Genomic DNA, 23390 nt, shown 5'->3' with positions numbered 1-23390 from the left:
AATTGATATACAGTACATAATTTAACTCATAACACCATTAGAAAAGATCTAGAAAAATCTTTAAAATTTAAAGATAAAACAAGGTTAAACATGCATAATTTTTTACATTCATTTAATATTATTCTTTATTATCTTTTTAGTAAATATAAAAATTCACTTTTTATAACTATTTTACTCTTATGTTATAAATAGAAAATATATGTTATAAATGGATGTGAATATGAATTAGCATATTATTAGTTAAAATTGTTATATTAATATTGAAAGCAATTGAAATAACAGTAGACAAGTCTCACATATTTAAGTGAGATTCTTCTTCTGATATTTGTAGATATAGACAAAAAGTTTGGAAAATCATAAAAATTCAATTGACGACATAATTCATTGATATTTATTTTGTTTTGAAGACCACGTATTTGTTCTATATTTTTTTTTAAATCTCAATTAGATGTCATCAAATTTGATTCTCCTCATAATTTTGATTGAATAATATATGTCTTTTAATGCTTAATCTTTTTATATTGGATACCCTAAGACTTTTTTTATATAAAAAAGTTTTTGTTAATTTTTTGAAATTAAAAATTATTAGACATCCGTGAATGTTTTTAGTAAAATTTGATCGTTAAAGTGAATTTGTATTTACTAGTGATAACTAAAATATAAAAGAATTCGTCATATTGTATCACATTTTGAAAAAAATAAAATAAATACCAGCTTAAAACATATGCAAATAAATGGTGAACAAATTCTTAAACATCTTCTACCTAAATAAAAAAATTTCGGTGTCATACTAAATATTTGCACTCATTTCCTATAGCCATATTCCCATATTTTTCTGGTTTTTTTTACTCTAATATTAAGAACAACCTATCCTATTTATGTTCAAACAATTATATCCCATGCACTTGTCATTTTTTATGCATTAATCATCTTCATTTCCCCAAGATAACCTTCAATAAATAAAAAATAAAAAACTTCATTATTTTTTTCCCAGACTTCCATAGTGTTTCGAACAACTTTTTGCTCATCCTATTTTAAAAAAACTTGTAAGAATTTTGTTAGTGAGTAATCTATTAATATTTTTATAACTGTTATGAGTTTTGAGCTATCAAAATTCACTTAATGGATAATTTATTGTTTTTATTTTATTAACAAAGAATAATTTTGTGTAAAAGCATGCAGAAAAATGTTTCTTCAACTTGCAAAAATCCAAGTATAAGTCTAATTGATGAGAAACTTTTATATCTTCCTAATGAATAACGATATGACTGTCTTTTCAATACCAACAACCTATTTTATATAAATAGAAAGAAGCTTTTAGTATTTTAGCATTGGATAATGATACTTTGACAATATTTTTTGACAATATTTTAATATTATTTACGTGTCATTTTGTAATTGATTCATGTTGGTATTTATGATTATTATTATTATTGATTGTGGAGTAATTTTTTACGAATCACAGAACGACACGTGATTGGTGTTAAAATGTTGTCAAAAAATATTGTCAAAGTATCATTATCCGTAAGTATTTTTAGATAAAAGATGGACCTTTCCCAACTAATTAAACACGTCCACATGGTGAAAACATTCAATTGATATGCTACTTTTCAATTTTTTCTTCCAAAATTATCTTTTCATTCTTAATAAGTATTAAAAAGTAAGATTCACCGTATCATTTGAATGTGAAAAATAAAAATGTGTGCCAAAATATTATTTTTGACTAGTTAAAGCCTAATAAACCATAAAAATAATAAAGTTGATATTATCTTACACTTATAGGTTATATTAACAAACAAATGTTAAGGCGGCCCTTGTAGTTTAATCACACAATATGCATCATAAATCCCAATTGAGCTCTTTTCATGTATCACAACCCAAATAAAATCCTTAGAACAATATTAAAGATAAAATAGGGCTTTTTCAAAACATGTTAGGTACATCTTTACCCCAGCTAGCATCTTCATATTCAAATCAATAGATTTCATTCATTCAATCTCTTCTAATTATTATTGCATGACTTTGGGAACAAGTAATTAAGACTCTTGTCCATGCACGGATGGTCTAAGAGCCCTAGGATTTTTCAGCTTCACGTATTTTTCAGCTAACCCAATTGAAGGAAACTGAGTGTCACACTAAGAAGAATTAAATTAAAATTTGAATGGAAAAGTAAAAAATGTAGGCAGATGATGGTACTGGGAAATTAGAAGATAGTGAAGAAATGGAAATTGGCAGCATGCCACCGCAGGACCAACATCCCTTCATTGTAGGTGAGAGAGCTTTACCCTCTGCCTTTATTGCCAGGCTTGAATACAAAGTCTTAGGCTTTGTTTAAGGTCCCACCTTAGAGCATCAGGCTTTGCATTAAAGACAAAAGCCATTGAATAGAGAAGGCAGCTTATGATGAAGGCTAGAGTAGTTACTACATTTAGCTTCTCTTTATCAACTACATATATATGTCTAGTTGCTACTGCTGAATTATTGCTTCGTTTTCTTGGTTTGAAATGGCAAAAACCTCAACCACCAAATACTCTTCCTTCTTATATTTGTCTGCTCTTTCAAATACCTTAAGATCAATAGTGTACTTCATAAAGGAAACTATAGACATGACAACCAATTGAAACATTCAGTCATTGTGTATTGCTTTCCATCAACTGCACATGTTTCTGTTTCAATAATACTGTTTTTTCTCACAAGTCTACATATTCCGAGAACCTCCCAACAAAACAAAATAGTATTGAACATAACATTTTGGAGTTTAGTATTACCAGTCATATACACTAAATAATCTGTCTGAATATCCGCATAGTCCCTAAAATATTGCTTTGTTTCTTTCTTACAACTATTTTCTTCCCAAACAATTCAGTCTGGGACATTAATTATGAAACATTAAATAATGAACATTTCTTCCAACAAAAATTCAAACTTTGATTCCGAAAGTAGTAAGATATTAACTCTCTCAACTATTATTAACCCATTGGTACAATAGTCCTAAAGTATAAATCATCAACATCATTCCAACCAAGTAACAAACCTATTTTAAAAATTAAGTAGATCATATGCGGTACATGTATATATATATATATATATATATATATATATGAACCCCTTGTCAATTACTTAGTCCGGCATAATTTACTGCAGGGGTAGGTGTGCATTACAAATGACAGATTTTCCTTTTGTGCGAAGCATAATTGATTTTTAGTAGTTGTTTGTTTTGTTTTACGTTTGTGTATATTTATTATTTTCCATTTTGCGTTGGTTGGGCAGTGGTGGACACAGTAAATTTTGATGATGTTCTCTGGAACGAAAAACATCGGGACTCAAAACGTGCTTGATACAGATACAATAATGTTGGAAAGGTTTCCGTAAGTGGATGATCTGTGTCACTGGTGGAAGATAAGGCAGTGTTTCCTTTGTCTTATAAGTTTCCTTCTTCTTGGTGGCTCAGGGAAGAGATGTACCTGCCTCTCTGACATGCATGATTTCTCTTCCTATGATTGGTGACTGTGGCTGTAAGAGATACCAACTTCAAAAAGTTAATATGCTTGCAATTTTCGGCATTGGGGTATTTCTTTCGTAACCTTGAGTATGATAAAAATGGGGTGATCTTGCAGTATTTGCTGTTGGTCACTCGGGAACCTTATTTTCACTAACAAACTCGATAAAGATCAAAATTTTGGAAACGTTCAACGTATGAAAATGTATTAATTATACTATGTCTGTCGACAGATAATATAAATTTGAGCAAACTTTTGTCTGAACCTAGAAACATAATCATGACTTGGTCCTGTTTTTATGTGGTTTAATAAGGGAAGTGGGTTTGGGAATATGGAGCTTTTCAAGCAGGTGGGTCCCTTTTAATATGCATATTAAAGCTCGTTTGATGGAAGAATGTGAGGGTTATTGAAAGATAAATGGCCCTCAATTATTCCTCTCAAAGTTAAACACTCGCAACTTTTCTTTCTTAAGAATGACAATGGAAGGTTTTCAACTTTACTGAATGATTGATCATTCCTCCAATTCTAAAAAAGCCCTTTCTCTCTCAATTTTTTCTCCAACTGCTTGGATTGTTTAATGCTAATGCTTTGTCTTTGCCTTCAATAAAGTAATAGTCTTTGGGTACCCACCACTGACCCAAATAAACTCCACACATCTTACTCTCTTCCTCTTGTTTATTTCGAAACATTTTACATCAAGATTTTGCTTCCTATGAGAAAATAATTAATAATTTTAAAGTTACAAGTGTTGGAGACAGACCACAACATAAAATGTTGTTCCTGTTGAGAAAGTGAAAACTAAGGAAATTAATTCATGAGAACTAAAAGGGTGTGTTAGTTAGGCACAAAGACTAATGGTGGTGGTGGCATGGGAGCATGCCCCTTCTCGTGAACTTCTTTATTTTTTATATTTTTCACTTTGGCTATTTCTGCCATGAATTTAATGAAAGTAAAAGTTGTTTGAGAAGTTGGAAATTATATAAGTAAAACAAGAAAACTAACCCAACCACTGAACCACTCCAACAGTGATTGTTTGTGGGAGTAATGATGAGTATCCCAATAAGTAGCAAAAGCGGGAAGAGAAAAAGGGCATTTTGGAAAAACGGAAAGGTTTGGATGCATGCAGACATAAACAAGATTTATATATGAGGATTATAATCTCCTCACAGAAAGTAATAAAAGTGTGTTTTTTTTTTCTATTGAGGTACTGTGTGGAAACAATAGAGAATTTGTTTTATGAAATGATGAAGCCATAATTTGACAATGATTGGCGTTAATTATCACTAGAGAAAGCTTTAGCTGAAGAAAAAGGCAGATAAATGGTGGAAGGGGGCGGGGTGGGGAATGCAATGTGGTTAACTTTGTCATTGACAAGACACGATCAAATCAAATCTATAGTATTACGAAAGTGATTGCAATAACTTCATAGGAACATGGCTAAATCAACTTGCATAGTTAGCTATATTAGAAGATACCATATAATACAGAGCCTACAAAACTTCATTCATAATTCAAGTATTTATGTTTCTCAATCATGGAAAAATGGTCTTTCAAGCAAGGGTAATCTACACTATTAAAAGGCCAAAAATAAAAATAAAAAATAAAAAAACTAACCAATGTTTCATTTTACCAGGTGATCTATAGGAGCAAAATTTAACCATGTAATTCCTCAAATAATTTGAAACTTGGTGCTTTTACCAAAAAATAATAATAAAACATCATAAAATCCCCATTGTAGATAAGAACAAACATGCAGTTATTTTATGAGAATTTGCATACCAAGAAGAAATTCAATAGGAAAAGCTTATGTACATAAAAGTTTTAAAGGTAATAGATGCGTAATTTTTTTCTGAAATTTGAAAATGTTGATTAATTTCACAAATAATTAAATATGATAAAGCATTCACTTTTTATGACATTTTTTGCTATAAGAGTAAGAAATTTAATTAATAAAACTTATATAGTTTATATAGTCGAAAGTTAGTGGAATCTTTTGAGGAGATTATGAATTTTGTTCCCTTTATAATAAGATGTTCTTTTTTTGCTTATTTAATGTATATTTGGATTCTTAAAAATTTATATAAATAAAACAATTTCTTTGTATTATTTATTTGAAAAGTGTTATATAATTAGCAAATAAACTAGAAATATTTTAAAAGTACAAGTTGGTTTTATTTTTCTTCACAAGTTTTAAAATGATTTTAACTTGTGAGTGTTTGAATTGTGTTAGATTGAAAAAAATTCAACTTTTTAAAATGTGGGCAAAACTTAATCCAACCCAATTACTTAGGTTAAGCGAGTTTAAACTGAGTTAAAGGTTTGTTAATAATAACCAACTAATAATAACTCTTTAATTATTATTTTTACTATTTTTTTTCTTCTTAGGTTATTTATTACTTTTAGAGATATAGATCAATAATTTGATGTTTTAAAATCATAATATTATTAAATAATGTAAACATTTATTTATTTATTTATTCAATTATATAGATTGATATTTGAATTTTTAACTAAAAATATTTAGAGTAATATTTGGTAAAATAAGTCTTGGAACATTGGTGACATTATATGTGTATTGCATGGGATGAGAATAACGAAGGTATTCTTGTTGCTGGCTCCTCCAACATGGAAATATTGGATAAAAGAAAAAAAGCATCCCTTCCTTTTCCTGCAACTCTTGAGAGAGTTTGAAAATATTATCCTACCAAGCATAGGTAGCTGGTTTTTGCTTTTGAGGATGCTACATGAATAAATCAAGCATCAACCATTGATGTTTATTAGGAATACAATACCATTATTCCCTTGCATTTCTCTCATAGCTAGCTAATAAAACTATAAACTCTAGAATAAGATCAGCATCCATCAAGGAACATATTCTTCAGTTCCAGGCCTCATCAATTATATTATATATCTCCACGTCATTACCTTCGCCAAAAACACACACTTTCAGACAATGTTATGCGCTCCACCGAAAATTATCCACACTGGATCACAAGGGACTGTCATATATTATCTATTTTCTTTTTTAAACAGCTTTCAAAATCTATTATGACGGATTCTGAACAACAATGGCAGAAGACTCTTCCCTAAGAAACCTCAATTGCTTCGCGATGAACGCTTCAATGGCGCGTTGGAACTCCTCATTGCTCAGCTTATCCTGCGGGTACAAATTTTCCGGTGGCTTTTCGAGCCGCTTCTCGGTCTCCGACCGACGGAGATTTCGCCTGCGAGGCGTTTTTAGGCTGTCTCCTTTCCAGTTCTCTGACTTGCTCCGGCGGTACTTCGCGGCGGGGTCGACACTGGGCCGACCCTGAACCGTCTCGGCTATGACCTGCTTGTCATGGAACTCGGGCTCGGGCAGCACGCGCGGCGGCGGCGCGTGGAGTGCAGTGACGGGGGTGCGGGAGTTGAGGAAATCGTGGTAGAGAGCGTCGGCCGCGGAGCGGGGGCCGGAGAGGCAACGGGACTGGGCGAGGAGGGCGGCGATGATGGCGTTGGAGAGGGCGAAGACGAAGAGAGGGCTGGCGGCGAAGGAGAGAAAGCGGGTAAGGAATTGCGCAGAGAGGGCGAAGGCGAAGGGTAGGCGCGTGAGGAGCCAGGAGAGGAGGAGGAAGAGGAGGCAGAGTTCGAGAATGCGAAGGATTTTGGAAACGGCGGCGAAGAGGTTTTGTGTTTGAATGGCGTTGGGCTTGTCTGGTTTGAAGAGAAAGTGGTCCATTGATGGAGACAGAAAAAACACTAACGGAGTGTTGTGTGTAAGTTTGAAGAAGAAAAGGTTATGTTGTTGTGTTGGGTAGAAGAAATTGGGAGAAAATAGAGAGAGGATGAGAGTGGGTTGAAGAAAGAAGAGCGAGAGTGAGAGAAAGAGAGAGAGAGCATGAAGAGTTGTTGTTGCTTACTGTCTGAATGTTATGTTGGCATAGGTGAAGCTTCTTTTAACACGAACTTGCTCTTTTATAGACTCCGCTACCTATATTTATCTCTCTTCTCATCAATGTCTTTTATTTTCAAATAATAAACACCAAAATATTCTCCTCTCTCACTTTCTTATAATCAAAATTTATTTGGATTACCAATTAAACCGTTTTACACGAATTTATTTTTTTATCATCTTTCGAAAGATTTTTTATTATTAGAGATACATGTATGGTATATAAATTCATGACTAACTTTTTTTATTCGTGAGACTTTATTTGTATTCTAATAAATTTTACATATATTATCCAAAATCAATGGCATATTAAACCATAATCGATCAAATTGTACGTATTGTTTCAGATATGGGTCGCAGCAATGTAAACTGTATTGAGTAATTCAAACCGTTGGATTTTTATGATGGATAATAATATTTTGACATTCAAATTCTAACAAATTTTTAACATTCGGACATGTGTTATAAGTAAATTGATTTATGTGTTTAATGTTTAAAAAAATTGAAACACATAAATTAATTGGCTTATAACACGTGTCCGGTATCAAAAATTTGTTAAAAATTGGATGTGGAAGTATATTTATCCTTTTATGATATAGTTTAGCATAATAAGGAAGTATTTAAATATGGTGATTTGCTTGGTCCCGAAATGGTGGGAGATAGCTTAAGATCAAACTTTAAGATGCATTTTTTTTGGTGGAAGATATTTTATTGTTGAGAGGAGAGATAGTGAGAAGAATCGGTCATGGAAAAGATGTGGCATTTCACGTGAGGCGATGTATTAGTGACACTGCAAGCTGCAAAGGGTTACAGCTTCTGCATTCTGTTCTCGTACTTTTTATTGTTGTAAGAGGAAACAATTTCTTGTACTAATAACATTGTCAGTTTTTTCCTAAACCAAATTTCTCAAAAACTCATTAAAACATAAATTAGCTTTTCGAGATTTTTATCAATTTCTCCTACTTTGTTGAAACCAATTTTTCTTACCAAGTCAATCCAACGTTGTTCTTCATCTCACGTGCCCAACTTGAAACATTCCACGCTTCATTTCCTAAACTTTATGTCTTTTTCTTCCAACATTTTACCTCAGGAAGTTGGTAAACGAAAATTAAATAAATAAATAATAAATGAATTAGTGAATTAATTAGGAGGTCCGTACGGGATTGCAAGTTGCAAAAAGAAAGGTTAGATTGATGACGTGTCGCTCTAGTGAAGCAAGAAAGAGGGGCCAGTTCAAGACGTAACAACAGTAATAATAGTGCTATTTATACATTATTTTAATATTTATTTTCTACTCTTCATTTATAAAATTACTTCTTTTTCTGCACTAATTATCCACAAATTTATTTTTTTATGCAATTCACACCTAACATTCACAACATACATGCATGCTTCATTTACCTTTAATTTAATAAAGTATTTTGAAAGTTTATTAAAACATGTTTATGGATAGTGTTTTTTGTAATAAATTATGATTAATTAGAGTAATTGAATTGAAATGGATGTCACCTGAGAAAGTATGGCGTAGGGTTTTTCTACTGTGAAGAAGCTATCAAGTCCCTTCAGATTGACAAGATGTTTCAAAATTCAAAATTTGATTGCATATTTAAAGGAATGCAATCAATGTATGAAGCTGAAGACAGAAACCAGGAGTTTGACCACGGCACCCATAAAAAGTTTTGTTGAATGCTTCATACACCCTTCTCACCAATCATCAAAACTAAATTAGGTTTAAATTAATGAAGCGGCTACTGTCTCTGTCTTCATGCATAAACAAAAAAATTTACTTCAAAAATTGCAAAAAATTACATATACAATTAAAATTCGTAAGAAAATCACCTACCAAATTTCACTTTACAGGGAAAAAAAGCACTTTTGTTTTCATGATTTCCTTTAGCGGATTTTCTTTTTTCACAAAATTATGTAAAAAACTCTTACATAGCAGATTTCAAATTCTTACGTGTCTAATTAACTACAACCAAATTACTTCCTAAAAGAGTCCGCAAAATTTTCCTCTCTTGTGAATTTATATAATAAAATCGTAAGAAAAATCTTATGAAATATTAAAGGATTAAATATACTTTCGAACAATTTTGGTTTTAGTCCCTCTTTCAAACTAAGGTACAATTTAGTTCTTCAACTTTAGAAAACTCTGGTTTTAGTCATTTTTATCAATTTTTTTTTTTAACTTTATTTACTATTTCAAGCACGTTTCATTATAACATTTGGATTGTTTACATGCATTTGGACTGTTTACACTGTTTGACACATTTTTGCTTCAATGTTAACTGAGAAATATGTTTGAAACATTAAATAAAGTTAAAAAAATTTGGTAAAACTGACTAAAACCAGAGTTTTCTAAAGTTGAAAGACTAAATTGTACCTTAGTTTGAAAGAGAGACTAAAACCAAAATCACCTCAAAGTATAGGGACTAAAAACATATTTAATCCAATATTAAAAGTCCAATAAAATATTATAATTCTGTGATAAAAAAAATATATGCATTAATTTAAATTAAAGTATTTTAGAGAAGATGTTATTAGTTTATGAGAACAAGGAAAGTGTAAATTTTTTTATTAGACGAATATGGAGGCACACTAGTGTAAAACGAGATTTAACGTCTAGCATTCAAAACTAACGTAAAAAATTATCGATGATATTTTTGTAAATAAAATAAGTAATAAGCATAAGATCACTCCAGTAGCCTATATCATATACACTTCAGACGTTGGTCTTATGGGCTCTCTAACATCATATATGACTTTAAGTTGTCAAGCTCATCCTGTTGTGCTATCGAGCTCATCTTATCGAGTTGTCAAGTTCAGGCAATAGAGTTGTGCGGAAATTAACACTATGACATCAAAATTACAAGAACAGAAATTATATCACATTAGGCATTGGACAAATGGAAAGGTTAACGTCTAATGTTGTTTAAATCATTAAAAAACTAAACTAAAAAGATAGTTTACTTTACACATATGATGTCGAAAGTCCATGAGCTAACATCATATTGCATCATATCACATTCGATGTCAAGTAGTCTGGAGGCTAACATCTAATTGTGTTTAAATCATTAAAAAATGTAGCACGAAAGCCATTTTTCGGTATTCAATTAGACGTCGGTTCCTTTATTTGTCCAATGTCTAATGTGATATGATGATGCTCTCCCAGGACGTCTGACATCATATGTTATTTTATGAATTAAAAGAACATTCGATCTTCACTCATTCAAACAATTCACACAAAGACACCTCACTTTACTATGTTTTCTACACTATTAACATTACATTGAGTGAACTATATAAACTTTTCAACCTCTCTCGTAAGTAGGACTTATATGTGATAAATTAATCCAAACTCTGATCTACAAGAATGTATGCAAATCTCACTTTTATAAAGTATGACCCTATCTAATTGGAGAAGATTCAGTTTATTATAATTGAATAGTACATTGTGATTTAAAGACATCTGTGTACTACTATGATATATTATTGATGTTCAATTTATTATGAACTTATAAAAAAAAATATATAATATGAAATAGAAATAAAAAGTATTTGAGCGTGAGATAGATATGATTTTACTTAATATTTTATTGATGATAAGAAAGCATGACGCTTGATGTGGTAGGGTAGGACTGAGAAATAGAAGATGACAGACTACATAGAGAGATGAGAAAAATGGTGAAGAAGAGTATTAAAGTAGAGAGTAGAGTTGGTAGTTTGTAGGAATATGATATGTAGCTGCTTCCAGTCTTACTTTTCAATGTGTAGAATAATAATGCAGAAAGGCAAGCGATCGACATGCATGTATGTTGGCCCTCCCATAGCCCTTTCGCTACTTCAATCATCCTTCTGCATATTTTCAAACACTTTTCTATTCTTTTAAACAATAATTCGGATAACAAATTAACGATCTCATATCATTCTTCAGTCCTTTTCAAATATTTGTTTAATGTATGGACTTCTTATCTTGATAAGTTGCTTTCTGACATTTGAAATATGAAACTTATTCTTTAAATGCACGAGTCCTTATAGCTCCATTCTTTTCTCATTTTCTTCTACGAAAAGACTTCGGGATTAGCATTTTTATCTTATCTAGAATCATTTCAAGACTTCCATAGATTATTACTTAGTTCTGATATATTATTTTCACAACTCTCTTGTTTTAGATGATTCACTATATTTGAATTTTTTTTTTTTAGTTATTATATTTTATTATTAAAAAATAATTGTCATCTAGTTATTTAAAAAGTTATTCTCAACATATTCTTTTAACCAAAGAAATTCTCAGCTGAACAATTTAATCAACTCACTGATAGCACGTACTTAGGGGTTAGGTTTAGGCTGATAGCATGTATTTAGGCTTTAGGTTTAGGTTTAAGCAGTGAAAAAAGAAATTCTTAAATCAAAAGTTAAAATGTTAAAAATGTACTATAGATTAAAAAAAGAAATATTCACATTATCCACATGTCTACCGTACATTAATTAATTATTATTACAGTGGATGCAGTGGTCTTTAGGTAAAAAAATATATACTTTATTACACAAATGTAAGTTATCAATTTAGTGAGAAAAAGTTACTTTCTCATTTCTAATTATGAAGTCATTAACTTTAGTGGCATTTTTTTTCTTCTAAAAGTTGCATATAAATTATTAAGGTCATTTATTTTGACAAGATATTGGTTATGCATGCGCCTATATAATGAAAAGTATATTATTTTTGTTTTTTCATTTTATTATTAATTAGGTAAAAAAATTATATCAATTATAATTATTTTATTAAGAGGTTTGATAGGTTTAAAATTTAATTAGTTAATATTAATATATTCAAGGATAAGGGGTGGTCTAATAGAACATTTCTAGAATTCTGTTAAAGATATATGAATATCACATACTTTAATTTTAGTTCTAAGCTATGTTAGAAATATATCACCCTTAATTAATATGAATTGCTAATATACACTAAAATATGACTAATCATACCAAATTGAGGATATTATTGATACAATTATAAATGACTGATTGGAAAGAAAAATGTACGATATTGGAATATAATATTTTGCGAAAGTACATGTGTGTGAAGATATGTTTTGTACTCTAAAAACTTGTATGCATCCTTATTTAATCAACTTTATATTATTACCAGTAATGTTAAAGTTAATTAACCTGAAGGAAATCAATGAGTTAATGATTAAAAAATTCATATAATTGTTTTTCTTCTGTATGAGTACGATAGGGAGATATATATGAATAGGTCAAGGTTCAATTTCATACAAGAATATTTTACATCAATTTCAATCCAAAATTTTAAACTAATACATTTTAATTAACAAGTACACCATTAATGCTTTAACTATTTATTGTTTATGGATTTACATAATGTTATTCAAAATACGTTGCAGTTTTGTAATGAAAGACAATCCTTAAGTACCGGAGTAGGTCAAGGACACATGGATAAAATATTTTGTTAATGTTTAATTAAACTTAATTAGTAGTTGATAAAGTAGTACAGATGTTATAGTACTTAGTCTTTATAACACTTTTAGATAATTGGGTTAAATAATTTTTTTATCCCTTAACTTTTTTTTAGTGAAAATTGGAATTAGTCCCTCTTCAAAACTTTGGTCCAATCTAGTCTTTTAACTTTAGAAATGTATGAATTTAGTCCTTTTAACCAAATTTTGTTAACTTTATTTGATGTTTCAAACGCATTTATTAGTTAATATTGAAACAAAAATGTGTCAAATAGTGTAAACAATCCAAATGCTATCATGAAACATGCTTGAAACATCAAATAAACCTAACAAAATTAAGTTAAAAGGACTAAATTCATACATTTCTAAAGTTGAGGGACTAAATTAGGCTAAAGTTTTGAAGAGAGATTAATTCTAATTTTCACTAAAAGTTAAGAGACCAAATTATGTTTCTAAGTAAATTAGATATAGATTAAAAGAAATGGTGTTAGACCATTTATTTATAATTGTGTTTGCGAATTTAATATATGCTTTAATTAACCATAAAACAGAAGAAATATTGAATTGAAAGTTGGTGAGATAGAGAGAGTGTTTTATATATCTAAACTAAATATAATGATATGCTAAAGAGATAAGGATAAGAGGAAGATGAAAAGTGAAACGGCATGCAGATCCATTGATGGTGGAAAATAGCTTAACCGGAATCTTAAGACAGAGAAGGAAAAACCATGAAAAAATTACGTTCAACTTTAGACAACGATCTTCAAAAGCGATTTTGTTTTGAAAACAGAAGCGACTTTCTGGCCTGGAAAGTGCAAAAGATGGGAAGAGGAATATTTGTAAATGTTTTTAGAAGATACTATGCAGAGTTAATTAAACATACATTGATATTTCATTTTCCAAATGGTTTGAATTGGAATAATCGATCGTGCGGTTTAAATGGGTTCTGCAAAAGGTTGACATTGACCATTTTGTCACCAAAAATGGTGATGTTGTTTTGATGGCATATTCTGTTTGCTGCTTTTGTTGTTTAAACTTATTATCGTGTTGTTCCCTATGGGACACCATTCTCTCTTCCGCTTATTTCACGGACAAACCAAACATGTTTCTTGCTTTCACAGCCACACTATTACTACCACAAAGTTTAAAGAAAACGATTCAGCTATGTAGCCCATAGCCCATAGCCCATAGCCCATAGGTACAGGCTTTGATGTTGAGCCCGTGAATATATATGAGGAAGTATAGCCTTAAAGTTCAAAAGAGTTGGCTTGTTCCCTAGATATTCCTACTTGCGTTAAAGCCTACTTACAACAAAAGTATAGTTAAAGCCCAATTTTACTTTAAGTATAACTAGTGCTTGAGAAGTTAGTTTGAACGACATAACGATTACTATTTTTAGATCTTGTAAAACTCATTCAAGTTTTTCTGTTTCTCGTGCATTTATAGAAACCTTTTTTTTATATAGGGAAATATGATTGAGGAGAATTAATGTCATATACTAAAAGTGTTAGGGTAATGTTTTTCAAATAATTAAGATGAACTGGTATAGGGGTTAAAAACTGAAACTTTGTGTAATTTAATGTAAATTAAATTAGAATTCTAATACTGCACGAAAGTGTGTTTTACTTTTGGAAACAAATTATGTAAATTGAAAGTTTTCTATTCAGTTGATTGTAATAATAAAAGCATGATTTGGAATTTAAAATTTTATATTCCATTTTATTTTTCAAAAATTTAATTTCACCTCTAATTTTAGGTAGGTGAGATTGTGGCGTAATTGACAAAGAAGGAAAATTTGCAAGAGACTCTAAGAGAATAAATTACAGTTATATTTCTAAAAAATGTATCAGAAAGAAAGATGAGAAAAAAAAAGTATTTAAATTACATTTGACTTTAAAATTTAATATAGAAGTATTAGACATATAAAAACAAAAATATACAACTTTGAAAAAAGAAAAACACTTACATGCAATTTTGTGATTTCATATTGGTTGGAGGCCTAAAATGTATGTATGACCTTTGAGTAGACGTGTCTATGTTGAGTTTCCTAAACTCATTGATGCTTTTTCTTATCCAAAATGTAATTGCAACTTCCATTGCATATTTTCATATTTGATATTTCTGTATGGTATTTAATCAAGAAGCAGAATAACTTATAGAAGTGTAGCACAAATATCCCTTGCAATATAGCTAATCAGTCATACATTGTTTCTTTCTTTTTCAATTGAAAACAGTAAGAAAGACAGACACAAAGTTAAAATGAAACTCTTAACGTGTTTTCAGCTTTAATTGGCACCGGTTTTTTAATACATGGGTTACATAGAAGATTAAGCATTACATAGATCATAAGAGAAATTTATTTCGTATTTAAAGATTCAATTAAACCCTACGAAGATATTAAAGTATACTAACTAATTATTTATAATATCTAAAATATCTGAAAATTAAATAGTTAATTACATATTTATAATATATAATTATATTTTATTTTATGACAAATATAAAAATAGTATGTTTCATAAAGTTATTACTTCAGTGAAGAACTCTTTTGTTCAACTCATTCTTTATTTTTCACCTGCTTTTTTTTCTTTATACAATTTTCAAAATAAGATGCGGTGTTTCAAATTCATCTTCTAGCACAACAACAAAAATATGGCAGAAAGGACACAATTATTGATCTTGTAAACACTTAATTACATCAATCTTTCGATTTTGTTTTCACCCATTCGAATCATTATTTAGAAACAATCTCAAGCATTATCGACAAATATATTTAGACAGCTCTCTTAGAACTCACAAAAACCTGACATGGACTAGAGATGAAATTAAATTACAGTATAAAAATTAAAGCAAATCTTCGTTTATAAATTGATTTTTATAAAAATAAATTAAACTTAAATTCATTTTTAATACCTTAAATTTCCCAGCCTGAGAAATGTGTAGAATATCTCACAACACAGAACAGAACAGAAGTAAATTATAATATTCAATTTACAAGCCGTCCATGAACAAACCACTTAATGTCATGCAACCCCACTTAATTTTTTTTTATCTGTTTAAGCAAGTTTTGGATACTAAGACTATTATTAGACATCTCTTTAATTTTCATAGCAATTTCAACAGTGTAACGCAGTTTACATAAACTGTTTATGATTGAACAGCTAGAGCTAAGAAAATAGACGAACCCTAACAATAGTTTTTCCTTAAAAATATTACTATGATTGAAATAGATGGGTAATATGTATGGGTAACACTACTGCTACTCCATTCCTAAGTTCAGCGGAAAACTAAAAACAAGTGTAAATGTGATAGGGGAAAGGAAAGAGAAGCTAATGTGAAAATTGCTTCCATGACTTAAATTTTCCATTCAAAATATTTTTAATTCACATTTTTACCAAATAGCGATTAATTGACAGGCCTAAAAGGAACGGAAGAGGGTTAGTGTCAGCCAAAATCATATACAGCTTAAGTTTTTATGCAAACCGTGGCGAGGGATCTTAACTTACATATTATACTAGATGTGTGATGAACTTTTTTGTTTGCCATCTTCACGTTATATAACACGTATCTGACCCCCATAACCATAGTGCTTTAGAAGCCCTTCATCTTGTCGCCAATTTTCTCTAACCTTTACTTCAATCTGTTCAGAGTTCAGACACCGGTATATATACAGAGTAAATATTCCAGTATAGAGGGAAAATGTATGCCACACTAACACTTGAAAGAAAGCAAGGTTAAGTAGGAAAATATGCATGTCCAGATTAAAAACGAGTAGCACAAATACAGAATAAAAAATGGCACACACCTCAAGATAAACTTTCTTCTGTAAAAAATCTTCAACATCAAGGCGAGCAGCCATTGCAAGCAGTTTCAAAGCCTTTCCTTCCTGATGTATTTGAGCAAAACATAGAAGTCGTTACTTTTCATATTCATCAGCTAACTGCTCATTGAAAAGCGGGAAGAGGCATCTTTAGCAGTATTTTGATCTTTTACAAAATAAAGATAATTTCTAAGATTAGAGATGAACAAAAATATCAGGAGTCTAAGATTACATTCAGTTGCAATGCATGTCCAGGGTCACTATCAAGACAGATAAAAACTCTTTTTAGCAACAATGTTATCAAATTCGGTGTTATGGAGTACACAAAGCCAGAAAAGCAGAAATAACATTGGCACTGTTGCAGTGACTGTGACTGTACAAACAAATTCCATAATTTCATAAATGATCCACTGAAGGTACAAGTGACATACTTTTCCAATAATGATAATCTTCTGTGAGTTTTTCTCAACCAAAATCTCTACTTGTATGTAATCTTTAGCATTTGGCCGAGCTTTATAGTTTACAACATTTACCTGAAAGAATCGGATATAAGAAAATATTTGCAAATATTTTTACAAAAAGAAATTAATTATTCTTTCAATTTGAGAGGGGAAGGTGGGCTATATCACATAAAAATGAAGATGGTTACCTGACATGCATATGGAATTTCATTTCGATACTGTATAAAAATCTTTTCTCTAACAATTTCAGCCACAAAAAATCTTTCTGGATGCTCACTGACTATATCCTGCAAATTCAGGCACGTCAAAGCAGCATAGAGCATGAAAGAAACAAATAGGCAGAAGAAATGGCAAGGGGGTATATTCAGGTTCTTATTGTATCCAAAGTTTCTAATAACATGCTATACTGATGGCAGAGGGATCTGCACTACAATATACCAGTGTATGAAAGCTGTACAGAGCAGGACGAAATATCATACACTATTTGTAATACTTGAACAATATTGATGGGGTGGTATCTACACGATTGGCGATTTAGTTATGGTGCATTACAGCTTATATTGTTCATGCCACGGGAGGTCGGTGAGACTTGTATATGTGACATATATCATCTCAAATGCCTTATTTTTCCATTTCTTAGGGTACTGAAATCATTCAGAGATAATGTGTAATTAGTTACACATTAATTGGGAGAAAGTACTAACAACCTTCTCCATACCATTACTATGTCACTACCAGTCTATATCTGCATGCCACTCTATTCCTATAGGTGGTATGGCATATTGACAAGATTATCACAATGGGATTGCTAGATCGAAGGTCACAAAATTAATCAGGATGCATGTGCTAAGCTTCAAATTGATACTGTGACTTCTCAAGTAGGATGTATATAAAGTTTGACCTGTCATGGATGAATGTCACTTTATTTTCTTTATAACATATCTTTATACAAGAAAAATTAACATGATCCATGAAAACATTGTGGCATCACAGGATCTATAAAGCTGACCCCACATCACTGGGAAAAGGCTCAGTTACTTGTTTGTTTGACTGTCATTATGTAAAAATGAAAATTTATGGGAACTGTTATAAATCAAGTAAAATAATGTGTATCTGCGACTGTTGTGGACATTTATATAAAGCCTAGTTCACTTCAATGAGCTTAAACATAAACAGCAAATGAAAACTCTATTTTACTCTTTCTGTAGTCAGGTGTGGAGTAGCAGAAGAAATTATTATTTTGCGATTTAGTTTAATAGGCTCCTCCTTTTATCTCAAAATGTGAAATGAAACAGTGAGACAAAAATCATGAAATTTGAATGAGGAAAACAAAATTCTGACTTTTGACATGCCTTTGGATAATAAGCTGGTCCATTAGGAATCTTTGACAGTATCCAGTCCTTTACATCTTCAACCCCCTGACCATATTTGGCACTAACAGGTATAACCTCATCAACATCAGTAAATTTCTCATACCACTGCAAGGAACTTGAAATAATTAGGACATAAAATTTTAGAAAAAATAAACATGCCAAAACCAGTGAATTACATCTGAATATAAATACTAATTATTTTGTTCTAACCTCAAGTTTCTTTGCAAGTTCCCCAGGTTTAACAAGGTCCTTCTTGTTTATAATCAATAGAGTGGGTGGTTTATCTTTGAGGTCTCCTACTCCTTCTTCCAACAATCCATCAATCTAGAGATAGGAAGCAGTTTGGAAAAACAGAAGAGAAAGTAAAACTAAAATATTCTTGTGAAGGAAGATCCCTACTTTTTCGGGAGCTTTACGTGCGTCCACAAGAACCAACACACAGTCAGCATTAACTGCTGCACTGCGAACATTTTTCATCATCATTGAGTCTAACATGTGCATTTCCTTCTGTAGAACACCGGGTGTGTCATAAAGTATCATCTGCAACAGATTCTAAGGTCAGAAAAATGCAAAAATATAAATTCAGGTGTACATCCACTAAGATTGCAAATTCAGTATTAACATGACTCAAAAATAACATACCCTTACCTTGTGCACAGTGTTGGACTTGTGCTTTAGTATAATGTTAAAAGAGAACAATTTATTAATTTGAATTACCCCCACCTCTTTTAGTTTCAGTTTAACAGTTGAAATGTCAATATGAGAGATCATTTATCTCTAAAAAAGGCACTAGGATTAGAATAAGCTAGGATGACAAATATCCAAGAAAACTAGCATTCATGTAATTGAATGTCTGTTTTCTAGGTAATGATTTAACTAAGAATGGAAGTTCCCACAATAAGAAGCCAATGACGCTCTTTGGAATGTGGACAGCGTTGAGCATGATATATGAAGTGAAGATCACTCTGATTTCGGAATGAAATAAATCATCAACTCAAAAATATGCTCCAAATTGTGTATTTGGGTGACCATTTGCAAAACTGATTTTGGAAGGAAGTGGTGTGTTTGGGCGTTTTAATTCTAAAAGCAAGTTAAAAGTAAAATTCAATATAGAATGTTGGATTTCATGTCTTTATTCAACAGAAAAGCCGATAGAGTGTTGGATTCCCTTAAATATGATTTTGAATGATCCAACCTGAACCCAAACAAGTATTATCCCACATTTAAGAAATAACAAAAAACAGGCATAACAACTTTTACCTCCCACACACCACATGAGGAACAAGAAACCAACTAGACAAGCTGACAAAACCAAACAGACGAAGTAAGAACCAATAATAAGATTAAAACCTGGTAATCCGTGCCAGAACATATACACAGAATTCGATGCCGGGTTGTTTGAGGTTTATCAGTAACTATTGACAACTTTTGGCCAAGCATTTGGTTCGCCAGTGTACTCTTTCCAACATTTGGCTTCCCAAGTAACGCCACATATCCTGCATTTGAAGAAATGTAAAAGCATGAACCAACTCTAAAGCCATATATCAGGCATTTTAGATTTTCAAACATGTTTTTGAACCCTGTCCAAACATACTCCTTTTGACGCACTCTATCACGGTTGAAACTAATTGGAAAGTATATCAATTTCAATAAGTCCACGTCATCATTCAAGCAGCCTCTCCAAACTTGGTAAATTTCACTTAATTTTAACCGATATCATATAGAAAGAGTGTATGAGGGAGATGAGATACTTGATGAAACTCCTCTCTGAACGAAACAAAATAAATCAAAAAAACCCTAAGGCGAAACACTGACCGCTCCGATGGTCGGGACCGGTATCGAAATCGAGCTCCTCGGTCTCGTAATCGTCGAGCAAGGCCATGTTCCGGTCGGGCTTGTCGCTGAGGGACAAGAAAGACGAGTCATCATCGTCGAAATACGAATCTTCTTCTTCTTCTTGTACTGCTTCCTTTAATTGTAGTTGCAATTCTTCTTCCCCGACCCAGAGCTGGTCTTGTTTGGCGTGGAATGGTTGGAAGCGACGGTGTCTGGTTCTGGAAGAGAGGTGGGAGAGGGATTCGGTGCTGTTCCGGTGAAAGGTAGCGAAGGCGCAAACGGGAAAGAGAGAGTGTTGAAGTTGAAAGAGGAAGTGAGTTGAAGAAGCCAGCTTCTCCATTGCCAATGTCTCTGCTCAGCTCCGCTACTTCTTTTTATCCGACTTAGAGGATAAAATTAACTATTAACCATTTTTCTTACCACGACGTCGTTTTCTTGGTCAGCACTTCTAATGGAACTCTGTTGTATTCCTATATATGTAGAATTTTTTAAAATATCAAAATAGCGTCTTTTATTCTCCTATAAAAAAATGAAACAATAAAAACATAAAAAATAAAAAGCATCAATATCTTATTTGCCTTGAACAGTGCTGCTAGACTTTTTTTTTGCTATGAAGAGTATTTGTCGTTGACAAATTATAATATATCATTAAATATCGATTATTCGTTATAACATTAAATAATGGTTTAAACTCTCCTTTGGTCCTAATATTTGTGTGAAAATCTCAATTCAGTCTTCAAGTTTTCAACTGTCTCAATTGAGTCATAATTTTTGTAAAAATACACACATTTTACCTCAACCGTTAATTGATCTCAAACGGCATTAAGTTTAGCTGACGTGCTATGCTGACGTGTTGGCTTAATCCCTTTTTGGTCCTCGTATTTGTGTGAAAATCTCAGTTCGGTCCTCAAGTTTTGAACTGTCTCAATTGAGTCATAATTTTTGTAAAAATGCACACATTTTACCCCAATCGTTAACTAATCTCAAACGACGTTAAGTTTAGCTGACATGGTAGCCAGAGGACATGCTGACGTGTATTATTTAATTATATGAATTATTTTTTAAAATAAGCACTGTTTAGTTTATTTGAATTAGGGGTTTTATTCATCTCTCTGAGAATCAGGGATTTTACACATATTATCTCGTCGGCTCAAAAAATAAAGTCACCGAAAAACTCACGTAACTAGTGCAATCAGTCTCATAGCCTTTTCTGCAAATGAACCAACTTGGTAACTTATAGGTTCATCACCAGTCTTTAAGTTATTTATTCCACTGATAGCAGAAGATAATTGTTGCACAGTGAGATCAGTTAGCGATTAGGGTAAATGTGTGCATTTTTACAAAAATTATGACCCAATTGAGATAGTTCAAAACTTGAGGATCGAACTGAGATTTTCACACAAATACGAGGACCAAGAAGGGATTAAGCCAACACGTCAGCTAAACTTAACGCCGTTTGAGATTAGTTAACGGTTGGGGTAAAATGTGTGCATTTTTACAAAAATTATGACTCAATTGAGACAGTTCAAAACTTGAGGACCGAATTGAGATTTTCACACAAATATTAAGACCAAAGGAGGGTTTAAGCCTTAAATAATAAAACGAAAATTTATGATTCTTTTATGTAAAAATATGAAGATAAATTAAGAAAATAATTATATAAATATATTAAAAACTTTAAGTTTAATTAATCTTACAAAATAATTTATAAAATGAAATTTATATCTGTTTAAATACTATAAAATTGTCTTATTTTTAATTGAAATATAACTTTCAACAAAAAAAGAAATTCGAATATAACATTTTTTATGATACTTTTAAGTTAGACTAGTTTTTTAAAAAAAAAATTATTTAATTAGTACATTAGTAATGGAAGATAAATATTTACTACTTTTTATTTAATTCACTTATAATTGTATTTGAATTGTGTAATGTTCATATTTCATTTAAATTGACATAATATTATATTTTGAATGTTACATGTCATTATCTTAAATTTTCATTTTTCTAGTTCTTTTGTTTTTTTTTTTCATCCATTTCTCTCTTTTCTTTCCTTTTTTATACCATCTCTTGATTTCCTTTCTCACACCACCACTAATTTCGATACCATTGATCAATTTAAAGATTAATAGAATTATTTTTATTGAGTGTTAAAAACCATGAGATAAAGAACATATATTTTTAATATTTAAACTTAAGAAAACTACCAAACTAAATGTAGTAGATAAATTTTATTTTCCAGCTAAAAATCGGTAAATGCAAATCACCATTCATATTATAACCAAAGAAGATAGACTATTTAGCATTAAGTAGTCCTGAATATTATAACAAACCAAGATAGACTATTTTTTTTTGTGTATCTTTAGTCCAAACAAAATTTTGAATCCATTATTTCATATGGAGAAGAAGCTTAATTAATTGTTTATAAACCTAAAACATATAAATCAACAAGTCAAGAAGGCCAAACTTAATTGAAGTTTACCTATCATATTAATCAATTTTCTTTTGCAAGAAACAAGTTTTACAAACCTTATCAACCGTGAAAACATTGTATTTTAGAAACTTAGACAAAAATTAACACACATAAATAAGGAAAAGAAAGAGATTATTAAAGAGAAAGTTTCTTCAAACATCTAACAAACAAAAAAGAAACATCAGTAGAATGTGTCATACTCATAAAAAAAATATGTCAAATGTTATATGTTCTAATATCTCTTCTAAAAAAATATCATCATCAATGTAGAGAATATAAAAAAAAAAATATTCTCTTAAGACAAATCATAGAAAGCTTAAACTTTTTACAAATAAAATCTAAAATATACATATTTAAAACCTCCTCAACAAAAAAAAAAATAAAAGAGAATTTATTTAAGTTAAACGGTCAAAATAAAATTTTAATGGAAAAATATTAATTGTTGAATAATTATTTAATATTTGACTTGATATATTTTTTTTATTTAATATTACGAAATTAAAGTTATGTTTTTAAAAA

At 30.8% G+C, this 23390-nt stretch overlaps 2 protein-coding genes across 3 annotated transcripts; both read right to left on the bottom strand.

Annotated features, from left to right (window-relative positions):
• Positions 1 to 6245: 6245 nt before the first annotated feature.
• Positions 6246 to 7442, bottom strand: LOC106767614. Its single transcript, XM_014652537.2, has one exon. It carries the CDS (start codon positions 7216 to 7218, stop codon positions 6547 to 6549), a length of 672 nt encoding a protein of 223 aa, XP_014508023.1. The 5' UTR covers positions 7219 to 7442; the 3' UTR covers positions 6246 to 6546.
• An 8796-nt stretch (positions 7443 to 16238) lies between these two features.
• On the bottom strand, positions 16239 to 20803 carry LOC106765577 (GTPase ERA-like, chloroplastic). Of its 2 annotated transcripts, XM_022782679.1 has the most exons (10): positions 20378 to 20803; positions 19913 to 20058; positions 18962 to 19102; positions 18773 to 18886; positions 18542 to 18667; positions 17378 to 17476; positions 17160 to 17261; positions 16714 to 16794; positions 16415 to 16548; positions 16239 to 16326 (listed from the first exon to the last, which is right to left on the bottom strand). In XM_022782679.1, exons 1-9 carry the CDS (start codon positions 20736 to 20738, stop codon positions 16462 to 16464), a joined length of 1257 nt encoding a protein of 418 aa, XP_022638400.1. In that variant the 5' UTR covers positions 20739 to 20803; the 3' UTR covers positions 16239 to 16326; positions 16415 to 16461. The 2 variants fall into 2 exon arrangements, with proteins under 2 accessions (XP_022638400.1, XP_014505741.1); XM_014650255.2 differs by having other exon boundaries at positions 16239 to 16548; positions 20378 to 20802.
• Between the last annotated feature and the right edge of the window lie 2587 nt (positions 20804 to 23390).

Source organism: Vigna radiata, chromosome 7, assembly GCF_000741045.1.
Source record: "Vigna radiata var. radiata cultivar VC1973A chromosome 7, Vradiata_ver6, whole genome shotgun sequence".
In the NCBI taxonomy this organism is placed as follows: Eukaryota; Viridiplantae; Streptophyta; class Magnoliopsida; order Fabales; family Fabaceae; genus Vigna; species Vigna radiata.
Note: the sequence above shows the minus strand (reverse complement) of the source record. Positions and strands in the feature narration are given on the sequence as shown.